General features: G+C 58.3%; 2 protein-coding genes across 2 annotated transcripts; one reads left to right on the top strand and one right to left on the bottom strand.

Moving 5' to 3' along the window:
• Window positions 1-3,796: 3,796 nt before the first annotated feature.
• BESB_053030 (TFIIH basal transcription factor complex helicase XPB subunit) lies at window positions 3,797-12,641 on the bottom strand (the record flags this gene model as incomplete). The annotated part of the gene is made up of 15 exons (XM_029363738.1): window positions 3,797-3,936; window positions 4,325-4,661; window positions 4,831-4,987; window positions 5,539-5,645; window positions 6,206-6,424; window positions 6,799-6,873; window positions 7,497-7,617; window positions 8,117-8,307; window positions 8,793-8,938; window positions 9,413-9,510; window positions 10,152-10,309; window positions 10,625-11,191; window positions 11,686-11,829; window positions 12,136-12,337; window positions 12,472-12,641. 15 exons carry the CDS (start codon window positions 12,639-12,641, stop codon window positions 3,797-3,799), a joined length of 2,832 nt encoding a protein of 943 aa, XP_029219661.1.
• Window positions 12,642-14,896: 2,255 nt separating this feature from the next.
• On the top strand, window positions 14,897-23,730 carry BESB_053020 (uncharacterized protein; the record flags this gene model as incomplete). Its single annotated transcript, XM_029363737.1, has 8 exons — window positions 14,897-18,833; window positions 19,207-19,277; window positions 19,636-19,770; window positions 20,197-20,265; window positions 20,441-21,364; window positions 21,998-22,081; window positions 22,464-22,945; window positions 23,373-23,730. 8 exons carry the CDS (start codon window positions 14,897-14,899, stop codon window positions 23,728-23,730), a joined length of 6,060 nt encoding a protein of 2,019 aa, XP_029219660.1.
• Window positions 23,731-25,455: the final 1,725 nt, after the last annotated feature.

Genomic DNA, 25,455 nt, shown 5'->3' with positions numbered 1-25,455 from the left:
AAGGCGGCAGAAAAGGGGGGAAAGAAAACGAGGTAGGCGCCAAAATGAGGAGGCAAGTAACACAACAAACGGGAAAAAGCAAAATGGGGAAAATCAAGTTCGCGAAGGCTGCAGGGGAAAGCATGTGCGTTTGTCCTCGCGAAGCTGCCGCGCTTTTCTCGTCCCGCCCGCAGATCGAAACTCAACACCACAACCGATCCCTGCCGATTCAACTTCGTTATGTGTTGTAAAACGGGCCTTGGAAAGACTCCAAAAGGAAAGTGGAGAAACGAAGCAGACAAATCTGAGAGACGAAAAAACCGGCGACCGGGGGAGCCTGTTGAAGTCGAAGATCTGGGCTACGGTAACAAGGGACGGGGGAAGTGTGCTTGCACAGTCCACGGTCTCCTGATGATTCTCCTACACCAGACAAAGTCAGTGTCGCACTGGCGATTAAGTAAGTCTGAGACGAAAGGTGATGTTGACCTGGCAGAGATATTCCACCCCTTTTCGAATCCGTCAACAGCCGGACAGAAGCTCGGCTCGCCCCGACGGAGAACTGCGCTTTCTCGTGATCAAACCAGGTTCCTCACAATGCCGGGAGCCTGTGGGGTACTTGCGGTGCTGGGAACGTAAGAACCGTTGAAAGTTGCTTTGGAATTGTGCGCATGGAACGAGAGAAGGCAGAAGTTTGTGACACACCTGCAGAGCACAGTCCTGCCGTTCCGCTGCTGGCTAGAGAGGAAACCGCAAAGAAGCAGACAGGCGCAAAGCCGGGTGACGCGCGTGCGCAAGCGAGCGCGCACGAATGCCGACGGTGACGAGAGGGTCGAGCGCCCGCTGGGCAAAAAGACGAGGATCGTGCCGGTGATTTTCCTGGATCACGGAGACGCTCATGCAAGTCTTTTCGAGTAGTGCTGAACACACAGACAGCGACGGGATCGTCTCGCCTCCCTGTGCGCGCTCCTCCCGCCCCTTAGTTCGAGTGGAGCTGTTCTCGGAAAACTCACGAGGCAACCAAAGCGACTAGAGAAACCAGCTTTCGCGCATGTTCCCTCCTGGCGGGCGCTTTTCGGAGAGCCACCCAGCCGTATGCACAGCAGGCGGGCAAGTGCCGGTGACTAGAAACAGCGCTCAGGCACTATGCAAGTACAGGTTCAACAAAGTGGCCTGAGGTGGCGTGAAGTAGAAAAAATTTAGAAAATGCCTTGAGGAAACGCTGGGACAGACGAGGAGTCGCCTTCACAGCACCGCCTCTCCTTGACGCCGTACACACGCCCTGCGTGCGGTCGCCGGCGGCTTTCTGGTACCTACACCGACGGGAGGAGAAGTTTCTTCTTCGGAAGTGGACGAGACTAGAGGACAAGGAGTGATGAGTATGAGTTTGCCCTGTAGCGAGCGTAGCCACTCCAGCCGCACCGAAGTACAGCCTGCGGCTCTGCAGACAGCCCTCACACAAAACGCGGAACTGCCCGTGCTTTCTGTGCTAGCCCTGCAAAAAGAGCCACTCGGACTGACAGGACTATGACTTGTCTGGCGTGCATTTAGAGTATTAGCACCCAGTGTACAACTGGCTGCAAAAGCCGAAGAGTTCCCAGCCAAGAATTGCTGGCACCTGCCGCCACCGTCTCCTCTGTGGCCTCGAAGGGTGCTTGTAGTGAAATCTCCTACTCAATGGATGAGGTAGTTCAGTTTTCCACAGGGTCACAACCACAGCACTCAAACAGAAAGAAGGACGGGACTCAGGAAAGATGCGAGGACGCGATATTTGTGTCACGCTCGGAGGCTTGCTGGCGCCATCTTTGCGTGTAATGAACGATAATTCCAATTGAGTCAGGAGGAATGCGCACAGTCTGAGATCCCGAAAACCTTCGTACCCCGTAAATCATGCATAACATCAGATCTTGCCTCAGGACTCGACACGTGTATCTACTCCACGTCGGGGAACTTGCAATCTGCCCAGTCCCGTGCGCACGGATCGGATTCTTGTTGGCCTGGCACCTGTTTAGTAACTGGATGAACGCTTTTTACGCCTGGTATGCAGTGTTCCTCCAGGTCTCCGCCTACGCTGCGAATGATGCAGCAGCGCCACGTATCTGTTTCGTGGGATACATAAAAATGGCGTCTTCCCTAATGTAGATCCGCCGTAGGTGAAGAGCCCCAAATCACGTCCGGCTGCCTCAGCACTCTCGCGACTGGTTCATTTCTTGTTACAAGTACCGTCCGTCGTCTTCATGTGATTTCCTTTCCCCGGTGTCTTTTGGCGCCAGCTGTGTGCCTGCTGCAACCCTGTAGGGGCCTGGAGATCCACAAAGTTGAGCCTTGCGTTTGGGCATACAGCCTCCTGCAGTTCAGTACCGCGTTACACGGGTGTTGTGTGGGATCAACTATTTGGTCAACTATTTGCATCTATCCGCTGCGAAGAGGCCAGCTGAGAAGACGCAACGAACTGCTCACAGCTGATTTGCCCTTCAGCGAAATTTTCGACTTTAGGGCTTCTTCTATGGAAAGTGGTGCTGCGTTTCCGTATCACAACCAGAAAATAAAGTCGCCTTCAAGCCAATGACAAAGCAGACAATATTTCAAACACTTCACATGCCACGCATTGTAAACACTAGAAGCTTGAACGCTGCAGGAGCCGTGTTTTTAAAACGCTTCTTTCCTAACAGTCATATCACCGGCTTCCTATCAGCTCCGAAGCCTCAAAAAAGCACAATATATATGTGTATGTCATAGTTTATATAGATATACGTACACACACATATCTCGTGTTTTTCGTACGCGGCGATTTGCCGCCGTTGAGAATATAACTCGTCCCTCCTCGCGTGCGGGCCCCAATCTCTCCGTCTGCTTCTCCCCCTCTCAGGACACGCAGAGTACCTCACTGTGGATTGAATGTCGGATTTATCTCATTATGGAAAAAGTCTGAGTATACGAACTGAGCAGGTCCGCTTCATCAGCTAGAGGCCTCTCTTCCGTTGTGTATGTTGGGCCTTTGAATGGTTCTTTCCCCTCCGCGGTTGTTTGTCACGATCCCGATGTTACAGGTCTTTCCAGGTTTCAGGCTCCTCTCTACTCTAAACACTGCGCACGTAGTTGAATACAGTAAACGTACGTCTTTTATCCCTCTGTTTTCTTTGAGCCCATAATTATACTTTAATTCTTGTTGGATGTGCTGGGAACCGACAAAAAGTCGTTCGTGAAAATCGCGGAAAAATTCCGAAGAATGAAGGTCTTTTCCGCACAAGACTATCCTCTTCTAGAAGAAAACCAAAACGCTCGCGCGGGATCCTTCGCGAGAGAGTCCGCTCCTGCCCTCCCCCATGGCGAAGCTGCAAAAAGATCTCGAAGCGGCGTACAAGCGCGCAACTCGACTCCGGAAAAAGAGATCAGTTCAACGAATACGCCTCATTCTCATAAGCACACCAACGCATGCACGCCAGTTAAGCGCCGCGTTTCCCTCTCCGCCTCTCGCCTCTCTCCATTTGCTCAATTTCCAGACGCGCCTTCTGTCGCCGGTCAATTTAACGCGGACGGTCTGCCACCATAAACCCAACACACTCCGAGGCCAGATTTCCTGCCGTTCCTCTCGGCCATTAATCCTCTTCAGCGCTCGTCGCCTGCCGCCTAAAAGTAACAGCAAAAAGCCTCTTCCTCTCTCCTCGTTTCTGCGCTTCAGCGTGCCTTCCTTCCATGCTTCCTCACAGGAATAGAAGAGATCGCGCGACCAGCAGCTAGGGGTAGAGGCCCTGCCCCCGAGGCGGAAGGGCGTCTTCACAACGAAGCTGTCTCTTGTGGGGCGCCGCACGCTGTCTTTTTATTTCTTCCCGTGGAAACCTCTGAAGAGAGGATGCATCGACTTCACGTCGAGCCCCGAAGCCCGCCCGCCGCGGCCGCCGCGGCCGCCGCGGCCTCCGCCTGCAGGTCGAGAGCCGAAGGGCGCGAATCCGCCGTCGCCTGCAGAACAAACAAAAAAAGAAACGGCAACGGCATGGCAGGAGGCGGTAAACATGACTAAGGAAGGCACGAATAACGAATCCACTCCAACGCAAAAAAACTCCAGAAGACGGGAAGACACACGCCACAGAGACACCCGGATGAACGCCACAAGCCACATTCGCAAAACCACGAGACGACAGACGACAGCACCACCAAAAAAAAATCAAAACGCGAAAAAAGGAAAAATCGTCTATCAATTATCATTGTGCTTCCTCCCCCTCCTCTCTCGCAGTCCATCCGCCGGGAAACGCGTAATGGAAGAGTTGCATGCGCGTGCGACGCAGGCGCGCCTCCCTCCACGTCTCCGCCGCATTCTCAGTGCGCCCACGGTAGTTTTCGTGCTCACCTGAAAACCGCGCCAAGCCTCCAGGCACGTGCTGAACGTGTGCCGCGTCAAAGCCAAGCGCGCCCTCGCTGAATCCGTCCGCGCGCCGGTCGTCGGCGTCGGCGCCCCAGCTCCCGTCGCGTCGAGCGGCGTTGCTGAATAGCGACTGTCTCTCGCCCGCAAGCGAGGCCAGGATATTCCGCGACGAGTCGTCTTCGTCGTCGTCTAAGCTCCTGTCGTTGTCATCTGAAGCGAGAATGTCTGTTAGGATCTCGCGCTGGCGTTGTTGATCGCCGTAAATCAACTTGTCGGGCTCCATCGGCAGATCCCGGCTATGAATCACTTTGTAAGCGTAGCCCTGAGACGCACAACCGCAGAGAAGCCTGACGAACATCCAGCGAAGCCCAGAAGACGACCAGGCACGTCTATGCAACAGCATACACCTTCATTTACATATTTACACGCATCTGAATAGTTGTAGACACAGCGCGGCGCTATAGAGACTGCACGCGCGTTGCGGCTCTCACCTGATCGATGATGAACTGCTGGCGCTTGTCGGCGTAGACCATCTCCAGCGTGTCTTTCGAAATCAGCGAGTAGAAAAATGCGTTGAAGCTCTCGCCTTCGTCCGCCGCCTGGGGCTTCGCACGCAGAATGCGACCTAGACGCTGGGCCTCCTGCCGGCTGCGAATGCGCAGGCAGCGAGATGCAGAGGCACAGGCACCCGAATGCGGAGAACTGGCAACGGCGACGGAAAGGGAAAGCGGCACAGGGCACGGCAAACGAAAAAGGATAGTCCAGCTTGTAGTCTACAATCCCCAAAAAGAGGTAGTTCATATAATCCTAGGGATCCCACGTTCGTAAGAGTAACAGGCAGTTTAGATTCAGTTGTTGTCTGATCGGTACTGCAAGCCCTGAGTAAAAAGGGAAAAGGAAAGGTTCACCGCTATTTGAACACAGCAGACAGCGCAGCTGCAGATAATTTATGGAGGAGAGGAGCGCATGTGCATCGTAGGACGCAGCGGACCTCGGCTCGCTCCCTGAAAAGACGCTCTCTCGCGTGGGATTGAAGAGCCACGATAAAAGTAGACCGGCAGCGCACAGCTGTGCAGGCTACGACTCCGCAGTAGCCGTGAAAGAGCCAGTTCGGCGACGCGCACGAGGGAAGCGAAAAAAGGTAGACACGGAAAAAGGGTAGCTGATTGAAGGAGGAGCCGGGGCGCTAGGGAGCTCACCGAGACGCGAAGTTGAAGGAAATTTGAATGACAACGTTAGCGCAAGGAATATCGATCGCGTTGTCGCCGACTTTGGACAGGAAAAGGGAGTTGAAGGTCGACTCATTCTGAGCAGACAGAGCAGCCACGCAGTCTCGAGTGAAAAATGACAAGAGGAAAAAAGACGCGCACACCTGAGTCATGATCCGTAGGCTTCACACACACCGTAGGCGCCTGCAGCGCTGCGCGCATGCATTCTGATCTACGCAGCGCCCTGCTCTCTCCTATTTCTGTGCCTGGTAACGCAGGCATCTCATGTCATCTGTCTCTGCGCCACTGGAAATGCCTGTGGTTGTATCCTCCAGCAGATATCGCCGTCTGCACGGTTGCACTGAAACAACAAATACGCAGTATGTGTTTCATGTAGGCGCACATATGCATCGACCACCTACAAAGCCGTCTGAATATACAACCGCACAGCTGCCAATATATACCAAGGATCAGCATATAAATATATACAAGCATACAAATATATATATATATATATATATATACATTACTACATATAAACATGCACGCACACATACACATCTGTGGGGCTGCTCATCCTTGCGTATCTGTAAAAATATGTCCGCCGACTTCGCGAGGCGTGTGTCTATGAACGTATGTGTGACCTGCGTTCCAGTACCTTGAATTTGTTCAGAATCGCGACGCGTTCGACGGCGCTGACTTGTCCGTAGATGAAGGGCCGGTTGAGCGCCTTCGCCGTGTGGAGCAGCGCAAAAACGTTGTCGCTGAAAACCAGAATTTTGTCTCCCCGTGCTTCGTGGTAGCGCAGCAGCCACTCGCAGGTCATCAGTTTCGTCGGGTTGCATACCCAGAGCTTCCTCTGTTTCGCATGCGAACACTGAGGAAAAAACAGAAGAAAGAGCGGCGAGGCTGCAGGGGAGTGCCGCCGGCGACCCGGGCAGCCCTCGAGGCCTGGAAAGCCGTCGAATCGTTTTCCCGTATTTATGCGTATTGAACGATAGCGGAGAAAGGACGTGACCTCTCCCTCGCGGCCTGCGTAACGGCAAAACTACCTCAAGCGTGGACAGTGAGAGACGAGGCCCGACGCAAGCAGAGCGAAAAAAACATTCACCTTTCATGTGTGGCGTAGCAGAAGAGAGAAGAGAGAAAGGGAGGGAAACCGGACTAGAGACGCGAGACAACGAGCTTCGAAGACGACGCTAACACGACAAAGACAGAAAGCTTTTCGCGGCAGAACAAAGAAAGCCTTACCCGGAGGTATTCGCGATAAAAGTCCGCAGTCATCGGGCACCAGACTTCCTGGCAAGAGACGCGCGCGAGGAAACCCTGCGAGAAGAGAAAGACAGGCAGACGGCGGCGATACTGCATGGCGCAACGACGAGAAGAAAATGCTTTATGAGCCCGACATCGAGTGCGAGAGAGGAAAAAAAACCAAACGCGGCAACGGAGAGTGTCCGGAGGGAGAAGGGAGGGACAGCTGGCCTTCGACCGCCCAGAGAGCCTCGAGCGCTGGTTCACAGCATCTCCATCTGTGCGCAGCCGCGACGCCTTCGATGTTCCTCGTTTCAACGCCTCTTGAGGCCCGTGCGTGGGCGCTGCGAGGCCCCTCTCAGCGCAGCCGTACAAGCGCTCCCCACCCCCCACCCGACAATCTGATAAACGAAATCACCGTGGAAGCTCGACAGTGCGGCTGAACAAAGTTCTACTACGCTAGCATGATTCGAGAGCACACCCAATATCCTCGAGTCTATTCCGGGCGCGCCTCGTCTCTTATCGGTGTGCTGTCACCCTAGATTCATCTTGAAACTTTAATTTCTTAGTTGCAGTTACACCTGTATCCCAACTAAGGACAGGTATCCCTTTAGCGTTTCTGTACTCTTCTGAGGGGCTTCCTGTGCACTTGCCACGGTTGCCATCTAGAAAGAAGCCGCGCAAAGCAGGCCGCTCACTTGGTCCTGCAGTTCGATCCAATTCGCCTCGAAGAGCTTCGGACCGATGAGCCACTGCAGGTCTTTGATGAGGTCGTCCTCGCGCACAAGCGTCGCCGTCAAGCCGAGGCGGCAGTGGCTCCTGCAGAAAAAAGGCCGGCGGAAAATGGGCACGACTGGGGGCCCCAGAAGCGACGAGACAGGCGGGCACGGGCCAGCGCGAAGGGACGCCGCCTACAGAGGTGACGCATGAATGAAGGAAAGAAGGACAGCGCAAAGGAGGGCGTCTGGAACAGGAAACTGTGGGAACTGAGGCGGCCTGCGTTCTGCGACCGAGGCAAGCGGTGCCTCGGAAACCGAAGAAGCGAAACAAAGAACGCCGGAACCAACGTGGAAAAGCACGAGCCCGCCCCGATCTACGCAAACATATATATATATATATATGTACATGCATACAGGTATGAATATGTGTCTTGTATGTATATGTATTGTATGTTGCGGTGTTGGCACGTGGCGCGGTGATGCGTGCGTCCCTCACGTCTGGGTTATTTCGTAGAAATATGGACAATCTATGTTTGATTTGAAATTTTCCAAAAGCGTGGCCTACTAGTTTAGTGACAGATGTTTTTGTTTTTTCTTACTTGACAAGGTCGTTGATTCTGCGGAAGGCGGGAGCGGGGGCGAACTGCACTTCGTCGAAGATAAGCAACCCCCACTCGCGCTCGCGAATTTGCTGCATGATCCGCTCAGCTGCCAGACTGCGGCGGCCGCTGAAGGCAAGCATCGTGTAGGTGCTCACCAACACGCCAGCCTCGTCAACTTGCCACAGGCTCTGAAAAAAAACCGAAACGGCGAGTCAAGCGTGGGAGCGAAGCGGGAGACGCGCACAGACACGCGGGCCGCGTCGAGCGCAGGCACAGCACGCGGTAGGCGAGACCCGGAAAACACACGGGCAGCAGACGCGAGAAAAGGCGACGCAAGTGAAGGGAGAACCTCGGGCGAGGAGGAACGACGGGGCAGTCAAAGAAATGCCCTAGCGGCGGGGAGACGACGAGGCAACCCAACCCCAGCAGACGAGAAAGACACACAGAGAAGAACAAGCCTCGAGGAGGTGAGGATACACTCGGAAACGCGCAATAAGGCGCGACATTCGCAGCCCGGACGGGGTTGGAGAAAAGGAAAAAACGATGCCGCTCGGGGGAGACAGCTGATGAGCGGTGGAAGACCGAAAAAGCGGAAGAGCTCATCCACACAGCGGCGATAAGGACGCGCAGGACTCGGAGACTCCGTGGCGTTATTTAACAGACATTTCCTCACTTGTTTGGTTTCCGCAGTGAGGGTAAGAAGGCGAGAAGAGTCGATGGTCGTGTACTCTTCGAACTGCTTCCTCCACTGATCGACTGCAACCGCGCTCGTCGTCAAAACCATAACAGATTTGCGAAGTGTGCACGCTGCTGTGATGCCTGAGAAGACGAAAAAAAAAGACATAAGGCCCGTAAAAAGAAAGACGCCACCAAGAAAGGGGCAAACAGAGACCGCGAGCCACCTACAGAGCGTCAGGCATGTGGAAAAACCGCAACGCGATGCCTCGGGAAATTGAAAAAGGTGCCAGGTGCGATGACACAAACAGAGGGGAATTGAATTAACACGCAAATAGACAAAGAAGAGTCAAGCGCCTGAAAGCAAGGCGGGCGCCGCGACGCATCGGTGCCGTTCACGCGGAAAAAGAACTTGATGCGCGGAAACGGATAAGCGTCGCAAAGGGGTTCAAGGAAATCGCAGAACAACTACGAAGACACGCGAAGAAGAGAGACAGTCGACGCCCGGTGAGACGAGTCAATGGCACAGAATGACGAAGAGACGACCAGGTGAAGCGAAAGTGAAAAAAAGCAAGCTGCAGTCGAGTGTCATAGCTCGATTCTTCCAGCACAGCCGACCTGTTAAAGTCTTCCCTGCGCCACAGGGCAGGACAATGATGCCTGAGCGCGCTCGGCCGTTGCTAAACATTTTCCGCAGGGCTCGCTCCTGATAATAACTGAGAGGAAAAAACAAGCCAAGCACTTTTCTCACACAGAACAGTGAGCACTGATACACATTTCCGATCTACGGATATATAGAGACACTCAAGCGTCACATATATAAGACGCATACATACGGGCATCCGACCTCCCTTCCGTTAGAGACACTGCATGGAGAGCCGCAGCGAACGAACAGCGAGCGCCGGCAGACGAGAGCAACGACACACGCAGGCGGTGCGGCGAAGTGTGGAGTCACCCGCCCCGCCGTCGCAATTCTTGCTCTTCAGCCCTCTGCGGAGGTGTCGGTAGAAAAATATTTCGGTGTACATGCGCGTGCACGGCCGCATAACCAGGTAACTGCGCGAGGGCAGCGGGTCATGTCTCCTTCTCCGCCTGCCTTCGCCAGAAGCTGCGTCGCGCTTCCGCCCTTTCGCATGCCTCGAAGGAAAGACGCCCGCGGAAACATTTTTCGCGTCCACGCGCACGCACACACGCCCGGCCGATGCACGCTCCATGCCTCAGGACGTATATGAAACACATGTAAACATACGTGTATATACACGTGTATATATAAGTATATGTCTATATGTATGTATGTATTAGAGCGCAGAGCGCCCGCATGCCGAGGCCCACGTCTGCGGCTCGACGGAGGACACACCGAATTTTTGTGCTGGACTTCAAGAGGAGCGAGGAGAGGTTCTTGTTGGTTTTGTCGCGCCGAAAGTCGTACTCGTTGAGCAGCGGGCGGTGCATGGTCTCCACAGAGAGGCGCTTGACCTCCTCGACGCGGTCGCTGCTCACTTGGAAGGAGAATACCTGAAAGCGAGGCAAGGCGGGGACGCAGAGCGCGCTCGCTGAAGACACTCGCTCAGGCTGGAAACTTAAGCGATGGGGGTAGGCCAGAGAAGAAAAACTAAGACGCGGAAAGACGAAAAGAGGGAAAACAGACAGGGGAGACACGGGGGGGCGGCGTGGGTCTACGGTGACAGGTGGCGAAGCGTTTTATGCCACGCGACTACAGAAAGCAAAGCAGAGAGAGCGAAACGTGTCGAAGCGTAGAAGGCAGGTAAGTCGAAAACATAGCCACAGATCAGCCCGCGGCCTCGCACGGAGAGCCAAGAGCCTCCTGACCTGCCGCGCCGGCGCCGTGGTCGCCTTCTTCTGTTTCGCGCTGTCTCCCTCGTCGCCTGCCGACGAAGCCCTCGGTGGCGACGCGGGGGCCTGCTTCGCGCTCCCTCCCTCTGCCTCTCTTCGTTCTTCTGGCTCGTCGCGCGGTCTCTTGTCTCGAGACCCTGTCTGCTGCGAGCCCTGTGCGTCGCCTCCTGGGGCGCCTGGGCCGCCTGGAGCCCCGCCGACCGCGGTCGCGGCGTCTCCCTTCTCGGCGCGGGCGAGGCCCGCCCCGGGGCCCGTCTCCTCGTCGTGCTCGGTGACCGGAAAGGCCAGCTGAGACGCGTCGAGCGTGGGCGCATTCGCGACCACGTACAACCCGTCGTTGCTGACAACAGGACCCGCAGCAGGTTTCGAGAGAGAAGAGACAGGCGGCATCACGAGCGAAGGCAGCTGGGCGGTCTGCGGTAGTTCCGGGCGCCGGTGAACGACCGCGGAGCTGCGAATCAGCGGATTCGAGAGCAAGTAGTCCAACTCCTTCTTCTCCGCCGATTCGATGTAGTACTTGTTCTCGTTCAACACGAGCTTCACCTGAAGCATCCACGTACGAAAGAAAGACCTCTTACCCTTCACTCCGCCAGCATGGCCCGTGGACTCCCTCGCGGCATGTGTCGAGTCTCCCGCGGACGGAAAGCGAGGCCTATCCGCTGTTTCGCCTTCGCTGTCACTCATCATCCGTTCTCCCGCGCACTCTCTTCTTCCTGTCTCCTCCTCTTCATCTTCTTCTCGCGCTTTCCGCGACCCCTCGAAACACCCGTTGGGCGAGCATTCACGTAGACAGTCGCCTTCTGCTGGGCGATCCCCCACTCCGTAGATGCAGACCGGTTTCGTGTTGAACTGGAGGCGCACTCGCCGCCGCGCCGCCAACACGGGCCCCGGCAGCACAAAACCGAAGTTTTGCTATCTCCACACATCCATTCGAACTCTTAGCTGCATCTATGACTCAAAAAGAGAGACAGAGTGTGTGCTTCTTTGGCTTCTCGTCGCAGCGCCAGCGCGTCTTCTCCTCGCGCGCGGGCACTCACTTTGCCGAAGGCCGAGGCCACCTTCTGAATCTGCACAACCAAGTCCTCGGGAATCGCGTTCTTACTGAACTTCTCCAGATTCGAAATCATGTCTTCGCAGGAGAGCCCGATGCTGATGCCCGCGTACAGCGAGAAAATCGTGATCTGAGGCCACGCAGAGCACACAGCCACGCGCGAGCCGATCAGACGCCTTCCAACGAGGCATGATTCCGCCCTCAACGCAGCCTTCTGTCCTCAAGTGTGAGCGACGGACAGTGGGCATCTAGCTACTTCAATGCGTCTACTTTTTCTGGAGACTCCCCTCTGGAACCCCACACCCAGCGGCGCGGCTGGATAGCTCGAGGTGAGGCCCGGGGCAGTCGCACCCCCGGCGGGCCCCGCGCGGAGACAGCCGAAAGGAGAAGCGCGAAGTCCTTCCTCAGCTTCAGTGCCAGGCTCCAACGCGCTCACCTGGAACTCGTGGACGAAGTCACCCCTGCAGATCGGCTCCGCCATGGTGAGGAGGAGCTCGTTCGCTTGCCGGCTGGCGGACGAGAAGGTCTCGAGGAGAATGGATCCGTCCTGACAGACCCAGAGGGGGCGGTGCGCGTGGTCAGCCTTCAGAGACAGTTTGGCGCCGTAGTCTCGGAAGCCGCCGACCCTCAGACTCAAGCTGTCGGCAGTCAGCGGCAAGTTCCCGTAGACGCCGCCCTGCGCCGTCGCGCTCGGACGCAGATACGCCGAAGAGGCCGCGGCGGCACGGGCCGCCGCAGCAGGCGGCGACCCCCCGGCGCGCTGAGGGCGCACGCGGGAAGCGAAGGCCCTCGCCGGTCAGCCTTCTCCTCGCGGACGTGCGAAGGATGCCATTCTTCGTCGTCTGTGCTCGGGCGCCGCGCGCGCTTCGCGGGGGGAGGAACCCGAGGGCGCGTGTCGCAGAGCGACACGTCGCCCGCGGGCGGGAACTCCTCTGAACTCATCGCGACGACCTGAGAGCAACACGCAGCCTCCGCCGGCGCTGCCTCTCCCGTCGCGGGCTTCTGTCCGCGTCTCCCTCCCCCCCGCTCCTTTGGAAGAAGCAAGCCACAGACTCCGCTGGCACGGCTCCCTCTCTACGACAGGGACAGTCTCCTCTTTCGCCCCGAGGGGTCGCCGCCAGTCCTATGCGGTCGCCTCCTCCTACCGCGACGCCCACTGGGCGATCGGCAGGGCGGCGCGTCGACGAACGAAAACCCCTGAGAAGACGCGACGCGCCCTGTAGAAAAACCGACGCGCAAAGGTGATGAAGAGGTGAGAAAGCGCTGGGGAACGCGCTCCTTCGTCCCTGCTATTTCCCGGTGCGCACGCCTCCGCACGAGCGTCAGGCCAGCGATTCATGGAGAAGAGATGAAACTCCGCGACGCGCCGTCCTCCGGCTGCAGCCGCGCCAACTACGTGTATCCAAACTTAAAGCTCTTATTCATGCATGCATATATAAATTCATAGAGATCTACGATTTACTAGCCGTCGGGGCTCCTATACATGCATGTGCAACCAGGCACGAAGATACCGCAGGATGCTTGCAGCGCGAGACGCGAGCAACGGCAAGGCAGCTGACAGAGTACTCTGCGCCGTAACTGAAAGCAAAAGACAGAATGAAGTAGGAGGGTGAGAAAAGCAAATGGGCGACTCGCCACGAAGCCGCGACTACGGAGAGAAGTAGGTCGTTGATAGTGAGACAGTCGGGAAAAGTTGCAGCGCAGAAGGCAGGCAGACGAGGAAGAGAGAGAACAAAACTCCTTACGCCCGTGACTGAGAAGGCAGACGGTTAGGGGAGCGGAAGGAAGTGCAGGGAAGACGAACCAACAAAGGAAAAGGGAGAACAACAACGGCAGAGCCGCGCAGAACGACGACGCGTGAGCCGCAGAGGCACGCGGCAACGCACGAGGAAAGAAATGGTCCGAGAACAAGAGAGACAAGGCGGGAACAAGAGAAGCGCCAGAAAGAAAAGAAGTGACAATGGGGATCAGAAGCGGTCATGAAGGAAAGAAAAGACGCGGAGACAAGAGAAAAAGCGGGAAACAAGCTAGTTGGTGGCTGTCTCGTTTCAGAGGGCTTTTCTCGAGATAGGAGAAGGCTGAAGACTACGAGAGAAGACGTTTATCGCCTCGCGACCTTCGTCTCATTCTCTCTTGCTCTATTATGGTGGACGAGAAAGGGACGTTTCCATGGAGAAAGAAGCCGAAGGCTGCGTGCATGCCGAGAAAGAGACTTCCGTTTTCGCAGCGGTGCTCAGAGAGAAATGGCGACGACTCGAATAGAGCCGCGCGCACGCGGTTCGCTGTGCGAGCCCGCTTTTCTCTCGTTGCCGTTCGATTTCTCTGAAAACTGAGCAGAACGCACTATTTTTTTCGGATTTTCCTTGATTTTTCTTCTCCAGCTGGGCTGCGGGTCCCTCGCACCTCCTTGTTGCGGCGCGCCTTTTTTTTCGCCGCCCGCCCGCGTTGTCTTCACCGCCCCCCAGCTGCCTGCACACGCGCGAAACCTGCACGCGAGCAGCAGTCGCGGACACAGAGAGAGGCGATGAGGCGAGAAAAGGCGCAACTCCAGAGAAAGTAGGGGAAAGAACGCTCACCTGAGGCGCGATTCCGCTTCAAACGCCTTGGCGGACCACGCGAGGCAGTGTGCGCGAGGCAGCCACGAGCGCCACGAGCGCAGTCAGGAGAACCCGAAGCAGAAGGCCGCAGAGCGAAGCGACGAAGACGTCAAAACGAAGATAAGAAAGCGGGCAGTGTCGCCTTCGTCAGGCGAGAGCTCGAGGAGAGAGAGGCCTGCGAGGGAAGCGAGAGACGGTTGAGAAGCAAAAAAGAGGGCACCAGCGGAAGAAATACCCGTGAGAGAGCCCATGCGAGACCCTGAGACGCGGGTGGAGGCGCCTGAGCTCTGGCAGCGCCTCAGCGGCGCCGTCTTTCAGCGCCCGCAGACAGCGGCTGAGAGACGAGAGAGAAAGGCGCAAGGCATGCGAGGAGGGAGAGGAGGAAGCGAGCTCGGCGAAGAACGAGGCGATGATGACGAGGGGGTTTTCTTCCCGCCGGGGGGCCCGCGCCTGCCTCATCTGCTTGGCTTCGCGGCACGCGGCTTCGAGCGAGACTCTCGTCTAGAACCCACAGTCTCCTTCAAGAGGAAGCGACTCATTTCGACAGAGAGCGCCCTCTGGCGTCCGCGGATGTGTGCATCGAGTTACGTTGACACAGCCATGGGAGGACACGACTCTGACGCGACCCTCCTGCTGTCCTCCTCGCTGGAGCTCGGTGGCAGCAGAGAGGACGAAGAGGGAGACGAAGGAAAGGGACTGGAGCCCCAGAGGCGCGAAGGGGCGAGGCCGTGCGGGCAGGAGGCGCGCGCGGAAAGGAGAGAGGCGAGGGAGCGAGGAGAAAACCGCGAAGGAGGCAGGCGCCGCTGCGCCGAGGAGGAAGGGAACGTACATGCGAAAAGACCAGAAAGAGCGCCTTTTCAGAGTCGCGCAGGGCACGCAAGAAACGGCCGAGTCGAGGAGGACAGCCGGTGCGGAGACGCACGAAGCGAGGCTCCAACGCAGGACGGAAAGCATTCAGCCTCTGAAAAGTGGCGCAGAGGGACTCAACGAGATGAAAAGACTTTTGCGCGGGGCTCCCTTCACACACTCGGCAGGGGGGAGTTGGGCAACGTGAACAAAGGAGGAGGACCAGGATCGGTTGATGAGGACGCGGAGCCCGACAGAGAAGACGCCCAGTCGCCCGCGGCGCGAGTGTGCGGCGGTGGAAAAAGCATCGCGGCGGGCATCCGATCAAAACAAACCGAGCGGCAGAAGACACAGAAGGAGAGCCCCAGGCGCATGCAACAGGCCGCCCTCGACGAATCTCTGTTGTTGCCTTCGCTTTCTCCTCTCGCCTTCCGTCGCCGCTCCCTCCCTTCCTCACCGTCTCCCTGCACTTCGCTAGCGTCTTCGCGAAGCGCGTCGAGGCGCTGGAGGCCGAGAGGTTCGCCGCGACGGTCTCAGCAGGGACAGCGAGGCGAAGGCGGCGCGAGGGAAGAAGGGTCAGGCTCCTCCCTCTGCACCGACAGCGACGCTCACTCATGTCTCCGGTGCTCCTGCTGCGGCCGCAGAGCGACCGCGGAGGAGGCGCATGCGTACGGCTTTGTCCTTTCGGTCTCCTCGTCCGTGTCTTCGAGTGAGAGCGACGACAGTGGAGAGGCGCGCGCGGGGAGGCGGGCAGCTGCGGAGGGTCGCGAGAGTGCAGCGAGCGCAGACAGCCTGAGGCGGCTGAGGACGGATCTCTCCCCCTCGAGGCGAAAAAGCAGAGAGGAAGATACATCTGGAGACCGACCGCGGGAAAGAGAAGCGCCTGAGGCGCCTGGCGGAGAGGGCGCAGGGGGCTCCGACGTGTCCCCACCGCGGTCGTTGGGCGAGAAAGCGACAGGTCCCAAGCTCCCTTCCGGAAGCGGCAGACGCAGACCCGACTCTACCTTCTCGGCGGGGGCAGCGGAAGCCAGGGGCGCAGGGCTCTCGCGCTGCCTCTCAACGTTGCTAGGAAGACGGGGAAGGAGCGAGACAGGCCGGAGGGAGGCGAGAGCTGCGCTAGCGCCGCCGGAGAAAGGACCTGCTTCTCCGAAGGCTGCCTTACTCTGTGGTTGCGGCCTCTCCGCAAGCTGCCTGGATGCGCGGCAGAGCTCCGCCGCCGCCAACTCCCCTGGAAAGCAGCGGCGTGGTCGGGCGTCGTCGTTGCGCGCGTGTTCCGTCTCTCTTTTCTCTTCCTCTTCCGCTTGCGGCCGCGTCTCCTCAGCTTCGGTTCCTCCTAGTCTCAACGAGCCTCTTTCTCTCGCGGCGAAGCCGCCAGGGAGCGCCAGCGGGGGCATGTCTCATTCGCCCGTTGCCTCTTCTCTCTTCTTTCCGCCCTCCGCTAAAGGTGAAACGAGGAGGGCGCCGCGGACCCCCCCTTCGAACGCCTCCTCTCTGGGGCAGCCAGACGCACACGTCTCGCCGCTGGTCGCCTCGTCGCTTTCGCTGCGCGAAGCGGCTGAGCAGAAAGAGGTGGCTGACACGGAGAAGATCGGCGAGGAGACCCCAGCTGCTGGCAGAAAAAAGGCGGGGGAGACGCGTAGAGACAACGGGCGCGGAAACAGGCGTGCGCCTCCCTCCGTCCCGAGCGACGAGCGCCGCGCTCGCGATGTTGGGATTCAGAGTGTGGGGTGTTTCCCTCTCAGACCCTCGGGAGCCGAGCCGGGCGGCTTGGCGCCTCGCGCCGCGCCGGACGACAGCTGCTCACGTCGACGCCAGCGGGGCGAATGGGAAGAAGAACTCGGGGGTGCTCCATGGTCTCACGACATCCGCCGCCCCTCTGCCGTTTGGGCTTCGCCCCGCCCTCCCTCCGCTGCTGCGTTTTTTCCCTCCTGGAAGCGTTCCACTCTGCTTCAGGCGTCTCCTCGCCGTCGGCATTCTTCGTCTCCTCGGTGTGCGGCCTCTGGTTCGTTGACCCGTCCGCTTCCCCCGCTCCTTAGGTCTGTCGGACATTCGGCTGCGCGCCCCCCCGACGCTGCATGCGTCCCTGCTCCCTCTGCGGCTCCGCCTGGATGTTTTCTTCCCTCTCTGTCGGCGGCCTCTTCGGGCGCCACCCTCTTCCCCCCGTGGTTTCCTCAGCTGCACGCCACTGGAGCCTTCTGCGGCAAGCCTCTCGCTCAGGTGCCGGCGCAGGAGGCCTCGCAGGCAGGGCGCGTGCCTACGAGGTCTCCCGGCGCCACAGCGCCTCTGCGCGCTTCGCCTGTCGAGAGCACTTTGCAGGCGTTCTCGCTGCTCGCTTTTCCGCCGCAGTGCGAAGCACCTCGCGCGCCGGTTTCTGGACTTTCGCTCCGCAGCCTCGTTGCCACCGGGCAAGCGGCACCCCGCGGCGTGGAAGGCGCCAATGAAGACGAGGCGCTCAGCGAGCGAACCGCGGCGCTGGGTGGCGGCGTGTGGCGCCGCACGCGCAGCGAGGGAGATAAGAACGCAGGCGAAAGGCGCGAAGGCAGGCGAGGCTGGAGGTGCGACGAAGAGATCGCGCATGCGCAGTTTTGGGGGGGATGGGGTGTCTCTCCTCTTTTTGCCGAGGAGCGACGCGAGCCAGTCGCAGCCGAAGCGAGGAAACGGCTGAACGGGGAGGTGGAGGGATGCAGCGCGTACGCACCTTGGAGCCGCAAGGAGGCGTCTGCGCGGCGCAGCGAAGGGAGCCTGGGGACGCGCCAGGAGATCAGTTTTTCTGCGCGAGACGGCGGCTCGTCGGCTGACTCGAACTTTCTGTCTCTTCGCCGATTTCTCCTCGACCAGAAGACTGAGGAACTGCGGCGGCAGCTGCTGGCGCTAGACCAGATCGAGGAGACGGAGGCGAAGAAGCGGGAGGCGCGCGAAAGGCGCGAGCAGAGCCTGCGGGCGTCGCTTCAGAGTCTGAAGAAGAAGTACAGAGGCCTCGTTGGCGACTTCGCCTTCAACCTCCAGCTGCTGCGCGCGCGCGACGAAGAGCTCGAGCGCACCGAGCGATTCGCCCTAGACCTCCACAGGGAGCTCAAAAAGCGCGAGAGAGAGCTAGAAGAAGAAACGAAGCAGAGGGCGGAGCAAAAGCGCGACCGCGAGCAAGAGGAACTGGCGCGAGCGGCCAAGGCGACGGAAGAAAGAGAGCGACAGAGCGAGGCGCTATCCCACCTGCGCTGGCGACTCTGGGCGCTTTCGCTGCAGCTGGGCAACACCGAGAGAGAGAGGGAGAGAGAAAAGGCTGATATGGAGGCGAGGCTCGCGCGACTCAACCAAACGTACGAAGAAGAGCTCCAGACGCAACGCGCTGAGGCGGCGCGCAGGCGGGAGCTGGAACTAAAAAAGGCGGAGAAGAACGCGAGGCACAACCTCGACGACCTCGTGAGGAAACTCGAGGAAAGCGAAGGCAAAAGACGTGCCCTGGAGCAGAAGCTCTGGCATAGCGACGACGAAAAGCAGGCGCTGGAGACGCGGGAAAAAGAAAACCTTGTCGCAATCTCGCTCCTGGAGGAAGAAGTCTCGCACTTGAGAGCCGAAAAGGAGCACGCGGAGCGGTCGGGACAAAATGTGGCGGCGGAAGGCGAAAAGCAAATCCAAGATTTGAAGAGACAGCATGCGCAAGAAATCGACCAACTCAAACGTCAGCTTGCGGGTAAAGAATCGAAAGACGAGGGCGAAGTACTCAATGTCCAGCCCTCGAGGCGACTGAGAGTCGTCCAGGCATTCACAGATATACACGTTCAGATATGCCTCTATTTCTATAGATCGATGAAATCTAAGAATATGTCCATACTCCCCGAAAGAGCGCATTGTGAAGGCACCCCACGCCGTGTGTAAATGGATGGATTCTTTGCGTCTTCCCCGCCGAGTCCGAGCTGCACGCATGTCGACTCTCTGCTTCGCAGTTTCGTTCGTAGGAGAATCCGCGTGTGCAGAGAGCGAGCAACAGCAGAGCTGTTTTTCCATTCTCCGCTTTCGCCCCCGAAGAGAAAAGGCAAACTCTGCCTGTGTGCCGGTTGTCTCAGAGCAGAAGGCACACGGCTTGGCGGCTCCAGCAGAGGTTCAGAAGCGCCACACAGAGCTCCTCGAGCGGCAGGTAGGGACTGTCTCTGAAGGAAGCGTGAAGTCGGACCACCGCGCGTTTCGGTCCTTGGGTCGGCCTTCTCGTCTCTGTCTGCGTCTGCGGCGGGTGTTGTCGCCTCCTCGCGGCTTTCTGCTCGCTCGCGATGTGTGGGCGTGCCCGCAAGTGCTTCTGCCTCACTCTTTGCTCGCGTGCAGTCTCGTTCTCGCCGATTTTTTTGAAATCTCTCTCCTCTCCCTTCCTTCCCGCTGCTGGGTGTCGGTCTCCACGCTTTCCCTCTCGTCGCCGTCCGCCGAGCGCGACGCGAGGTTTGCTTTTTCTTTCCTCTCTCCTCTTCTTGCGCGCTGTGTGACTCCGTGCCGCTTCCTCGCAGCGGGAGCAAGAGCGACTCAGTCTGCGAACTTCGCAGAGCTGGGAGCACCGGCTGGCGCGCGCGCAGCAGGAAACGCGCGAAGCCTTGCAGGGGGAGTTCGAGCGCGAGCGGGACCGTTTCCTGCAGCAGAACAAGGTAAACACAAAAGAAAGGAAAACAGCGTGCATGCGTGACGGGCTGCGGAAGCTATGTGACCATACAGCCGCGCCAGCGCGTGGGTCCGGCCGCGTGAAGGTCTCTCTCACTGGCGTATCGCCTCCGTAGTCGCCTCCAGTTGTGCCTTCGAGTCAGTGCGAACTCAATTGAGGGCATCGACCCGCGGGCACGGCGACTGGAGGAGGTTCGTTACCCATATTCTATACGTCGCACCTGGTTACACTTCTACAGCACGCAGGCAGTAATTGAAAACCGCACCATGTGTACGTACATCTGCGTCTGGGTTTGCGTGTTCCTTGCTCTCCCCCCGCTTGGGTTCTCCAGTCTGTGTCGAGAACACCGGATAGATGTTTTTGTGAAGCGTTTGCTTCTCTCTCGGTCTCGTCCCTTACTGTTCGTCTGCAGGCGGCAGCGGACGCCCGCGGCGAGCTCGAGCGCCAGCTGCAAGAGGCGCGCGAAAAACTGTCTCAGCGAGTAAGATGGCGAGTGGCCTGTTCCCTCTCTTGGACGCAGCTGGGTCTCGTTTCCTTCCTCCCCCCGGTGTGTGTCGGCGCGTCTCTCTGTGTGTCGCATGCGCTTTGAGTCGCCCACGTTCGCGCGTGTGGCCTTCTCCACTTTCCTCTCCATTCTTTCCGCTGCGTCGCTGCAGGAGTGGGAGCTGAGCATGGCGGAGGGTCGCTTCCTCGCGGCCGAGGCGCTCCAGCAGCTGCCGCTGCTGCATGGAGGCAAATCCCTTGGGGGCGAGTTCGCGTCAATCGGCGCGAGGGAAGCGAGCGGGTTCGTCGCGGCGTCGCCCGCTCAAGGCTGCCCGCTCCTCGATGGGGCGGCGAAGCGCGCGACTTCTGCGCCGATGCTCCTCGACGAGGCTCCGCTCTCCGTCGCACGAGCTCCGTTTTCCTCCCCGACGCCGCAGAGAGCAGACGCGCGACGCGAAAATACGCCTCTTGTCCGCGCAGAGTCGGCGCTTCGAGAGCCAACCCAGGGGGCGACTGGTGGTGCATCGCTTTCGGCGCCCCAAGGCGAGCCGAAAGCCGCGCAAGGAGCTCTGTTCCCCGGAGACCTGGGCACGATTCATCTTAGTCCTCTGCAGCTCTCGCCTTTGTTCTGCGGCACGGACTTCGGCACTGCCGTCTCGCCGCACCCGTCTCCGGGGGGCGGGCCTTCTGGCACTGCGTCCTCTTCGTCGTCTGCCGCCTCCTCTTGGCCTCGCCCTCTCCAGGCGGCTGCGGCTTCCGGACGGCTGGTGTCTCCCCGTTTCGGCGACGCATCAGAAGCGCGGCAGCGCTTGAGGCCGCTACTGGACAGCGCCTGGCGGCTGCTCGCCGAAACGAAGGAGCCCGCAGAAAGAGATGAGCAAGCGGGCTGCGGTCGCAGAGGCAAAGGCCCAGAGAAACGAAGCCGGGCGAGCGCCGCAGGAGACGCAAAGAGAGACAAGGCCGAGACAGCGGAAAGCCGCAGGCGGACGCCTTCTCCCGCGTGGAGAGGAGCCACGCAGAGAGATCGCCGACGTCTATCGGAGGGAGACACGGGCGTCAAAGAGGAGGAGCTTGTCGCAGTTCTTCACGCTCTGCTAGTGCGTGCGCCTTCGCTTCCGCCTCTTGCAGATATCTGCCACAGTCTTCTGCTCTCTCTCACAACACGCGCGTATATCTTACACATATATGCTTGACGTATAGCTGAGGCAGGCATCCTTATCATGGAGGGGGCGGGGGAAGCCAGCAACCGAAGCTGGAGCTGACGCGCTCGAGACTTGGCTGGAGGTTTCTGCTGTGTATTGGTTGTCTCCTGCTGCTCCAGCAGAGGCAGTTCTTCTTCTCCAAAACATATATATATATATATATATATATATATATATGGCTTGTTTCATGTCGTCCGCCGAAAGGAGAAGGGAGAAGGGAGGTTGTACTAGAGGCGTCCACGGCGCCCGTGTACATCGCTCTGTCGCCCTCCTCACTGAATAAAAGAGGCGTTGCAGCACGCCTCTACACGCGTATACCACTTCTCGGCATCTGCGCCGCGTCACCTCTGCTTCCGCTTCCGGCGCGCATGCGTGTGAGTGTAACTTTGAGAGCTTCGGGGGGAGTGCTGTCCTTCAGGCGTTGCCCCGGGCCGCGTCGCTTCACGCGCCGACGCCTCTTTGAGTGCCGTCTGTCTCCGTTCCTCTCGTGGTCGTGAAGTGCGTTCGTCTCCTTTCTGTCTGCCGCAGGGTGCGTTGCGAGAGCTCGACACCTCGCGACGGCGCGCGCAGAGGCAACTGCTGGCCGTTGCGGAAGCCAAGGCGACTCTGCAGGTGAGAGGCGCGAGAGGCCCGCGAGTGCGAAAACGTTTTCAGAGTGAGTTCACGCAAAAGTCCGATTCGCCTTTTCGACTGACGTTTCTGCTTCCAAGAAGTGCCCTCACCGCATCGTTTTTCTCTTCCCTTTCATTTATGTGAAAACCCCCACACGTATCATGAGACCCCGCCAGCTTCGGCTCGACAGCCCTGTGAAGTGTCAAATGTGTGCGGTGGGCGGGTTTTCTGGCGAGCGACAGGGCTCCGTGCAGATGCTTTCCACGCTCTGTGTCGCTCTTGTCGAGAGCCGATTCCTCAGAGCAGTCCATTTCCGCGTCTCTAGCGTTTCATTTAGTTTCATTGTTCGGCCGCGTGAACGTGTGTTTGATTCTCTGCACAGAAGGAGCGCGAGCAACTGATGGAGATCACCAACCGCCAGCGGAGCAGCCTGCACCGTCTTCTCGATTCGCCTTCGTCTTCTGCAAGTCTCGCGCCTGGAGACGCCTCCAGTGCAGGGGTAGAAGGCTTGCGAGGCAAGGAGAGGTTGAGTGTGAAATTTTGCGAGACGCGAGAGCGCGTGGGCGTGCAGGGCGGCGCAGGTGCGGGAGCCAACCGGGACGGCGCTGGCCTCCGGGTCGCGGAGCAGAAAGGCTGCGAGCACGACGGCGGGAAAGCAGGACACGGTCTCCGCGGTTGCAGCGGCGTAGACCCTCCGCGCGGCGGTCAACGTGGGCAGGAGGGCGCAGGCGGAATGCAGTCAGAGGGCCTTGCCCTCCAAGTCGCTGGAGCCCCTGCGTTTTTCTCGTTTCAGCGCAAAAACGAGCCTGTGAAAGGGCGACGAGGGCGCAGCTCGTCCGTCGGCCGAAGGTGGGCGCAGGCGCGGTGAGTCGCAGAGGAGGGGAAGGAAGGGCCTCGAACTGAAGAGGAGCAGGTCGCTGACGGTTCAGGCAGCAGGACGGGCACGCGCTAGCGAGAAGGGAGAGCATAGCGGAAAACTTGTCGGGAGAAAGGAGCGCAAGAGGCTCGATCAAATTGTTGGGTCAGAAGAGCTGCAGTGAAGGGCAGAGTACTCAAAGCGCGAGAAGGAGCACAGCTCAGAACTTTCGTAAGGATGAAGCAAGGAAGAAAACAGTCACACGCGTGCTCCGCGGGGGCGCAAGCGAATGGAAAAGTGTGCGGAGGCGAAGAAGCGAGACGAAGAGCGCGAGTGCAATTCATGCGCCCATTCAGACTCCCGCTGCCTAGGCGGTTTGCGAGGGGCCATGCTTCGAAGGAGGCAGTTCCGGTGTTTTCTGTGCACTTCTGACAGAGCGTCCAGCAGCGAAGACTTTCACCCGAGGTCCCTTCCGTTTCTCCCAGCTCTGCCGCCGACCAAGAAGGCCAGGGACTTAGAGGCTTTGGGGGCCCAGGCGCGGGGGTCAAGCCCGTCAGGTGAGGCTCGAGGCTGCGTGTCCGCGCGACGTGACGGAAGGCGGCACCAGCCAGTTTCGGTGTCTCGAAAAGAAGCGGCTTCCATGGAGTTTAGGGCTCGAAGTGAGGAGACTTCAGGGCAGCGACTCGCTAGTGGCCGCGCGTCTGCCCCAGTGACCAACGCGCCGCTCCTGTGGATTGTTCGGCGGCGACAGACGGAGGAGGCTGGAAAGAGCAAAGTAGAGGAATATGGTTAGGCAGTCTGTGCCTCTTTTAGTCTGTGCGTCCTAGTGTTCCGCGAGTTACCCGATCGGGCACCTGTGCTTGTCTTCCGACCTCACGCCTTAAGACAGGCGTACGCCTGGTGGCAGTCGCGCGGACCTACTGCTGTGACGAACCTGTCAAAGCTTGTCAAGATCCTTAAACGTTTGGAAATAACGAGCAGTTCCAAAGAGTATACATGCCGGTGCGCACGCTCCCTCGGAACCTGCTTTGGGCTTTTAAAGGCATGACACCTGACGGTACACCGGGCGCTGTCCTCTGCAAGCGAAGAGTAGTCAAGAAGTGTGGCATAGTCGAGAAAAAGAGACGCCCACTTCAGTGTTCGTTGCGGACGGCACGAGGCACGAATGTTGAAACGCCTGCGCAGCCGAGGTCGTCTGCGAGTCGCAGAATGGAGGGCGAAACTGCATGGTCCTGCCCAAATCGTGGGGATACAGGGAGGGTCAGTCGACCCAAAGCTCCAGGTAGTGCATACCATCGCCACGCTTTTTTGGAAAGCTGGCGACGAGCAAGAGAAAAGGGGCCGTCAACAAGAACAGAGGAATTCCACGGAAGTACACAAGCCGATATCCCGAGAACGGCGAAGAAAGAACTCAGCGAGGAGCCATCCAAGTGTTTGATGCTTGATGTGGAAGGCAGACAGAGTGTTGAGCCACTCATGTATTTCATCTGACTATGCAAGCAGCAACGAGAATCAGCACAATCCTCAAGCACACACTTGATTATGGGCGAATAAGGGAAGAACGAAAGACAGAAAGCAACGCAAAAGAGGTCAGTTGTCCAATACGGGAACCTCAAAGCAGACTGCAGTTGGAGTCGGCTTTCAAAGACAAGTCTGAATGACAGGATGCTAAATGCTTAAAAGTGCTTTGTATGGCCTCTGTGGTTTGCGTGGGAAGCTGTTCGTGCGTGGACGCGCCACGGGACGTGCGCCAGAGAAGCTTCCGATACTTCATCGGACATCTATTCCGTTTGTGAAGTCTCAACAGGGCTCCCTCCTTGGTGCAACAAGTTTGGTGAGGTAGTTGCTTGTTTCGCTCGCTGCGGAAGAATAGTCACAGGTGTGAAGTAAACACACACACTCAAGAGGGCCGTTTATATAAATCTATTAATGCTTGTCAAGGGAAGTTCTTGCTTCTATGAGACAGGGCAGTGGTGCCTGCGATTTCGCTTGGTGCCGCTGCATGTCAGCCGGGGAAACCAGGGGATGAATGTGTTTCACTTGTCTGAGGGAAACCTTCAACCCGGGTGTTCATTGCGCGTGCGCACGGATTCTTGTGACAAGTGTCGGAGCTTCTGTGTAGGCTGAAAGGGTGCAGCGTATAGTATCCCAAGGTTTTTCCACGCGAAATAGAGCTATTGCGTTGAAGCCTGAGAGGAGAAGATACTCTTCGCAAAGCACACATCTTTAATACTCCGGCCAGTATTCTAATGTCGTCTCAAGAATCAATATCTCTGTGTCGAGACAAATGGAGAGCCCCTTCAGCGAGTCCGCGACAATCCACGGGTCCGGTTCCTACCGACCAGACCCCGATGGCTCTCTGTGCAAGACAGTTGTCTCTCCCTCGTGCCGGAAGAAGGTCCCAGCTTGTGAAGTTGCGCCTAATCCCCCTGTCCGCTGTGTGGGTTGCAGCGTACCAGAGCTTTTAGTTGGATGAACCAGTGCGTGCAAGGGGCTCTGCAGCAGTCGTTGCTTTCCC

The sequence above is a fragment of the Besnoitia besnoiti genome, chromosome IV, assembly GCF_002563875.1.
Source record: "Besnoitia besnoiti strain Bb-Ger1 chromosome IV, whole genome shotgun sequence".
Lineage (NCBI taxonomy): Eukaryota > Apicomplexa > Conoidasida > Eucoccidiorida > Sarcocystidae > Besnoitia > Besnoitia besnoiti.
This window is presented reverse-complemented; position numbering and strand designations above follow the sequence as displayed.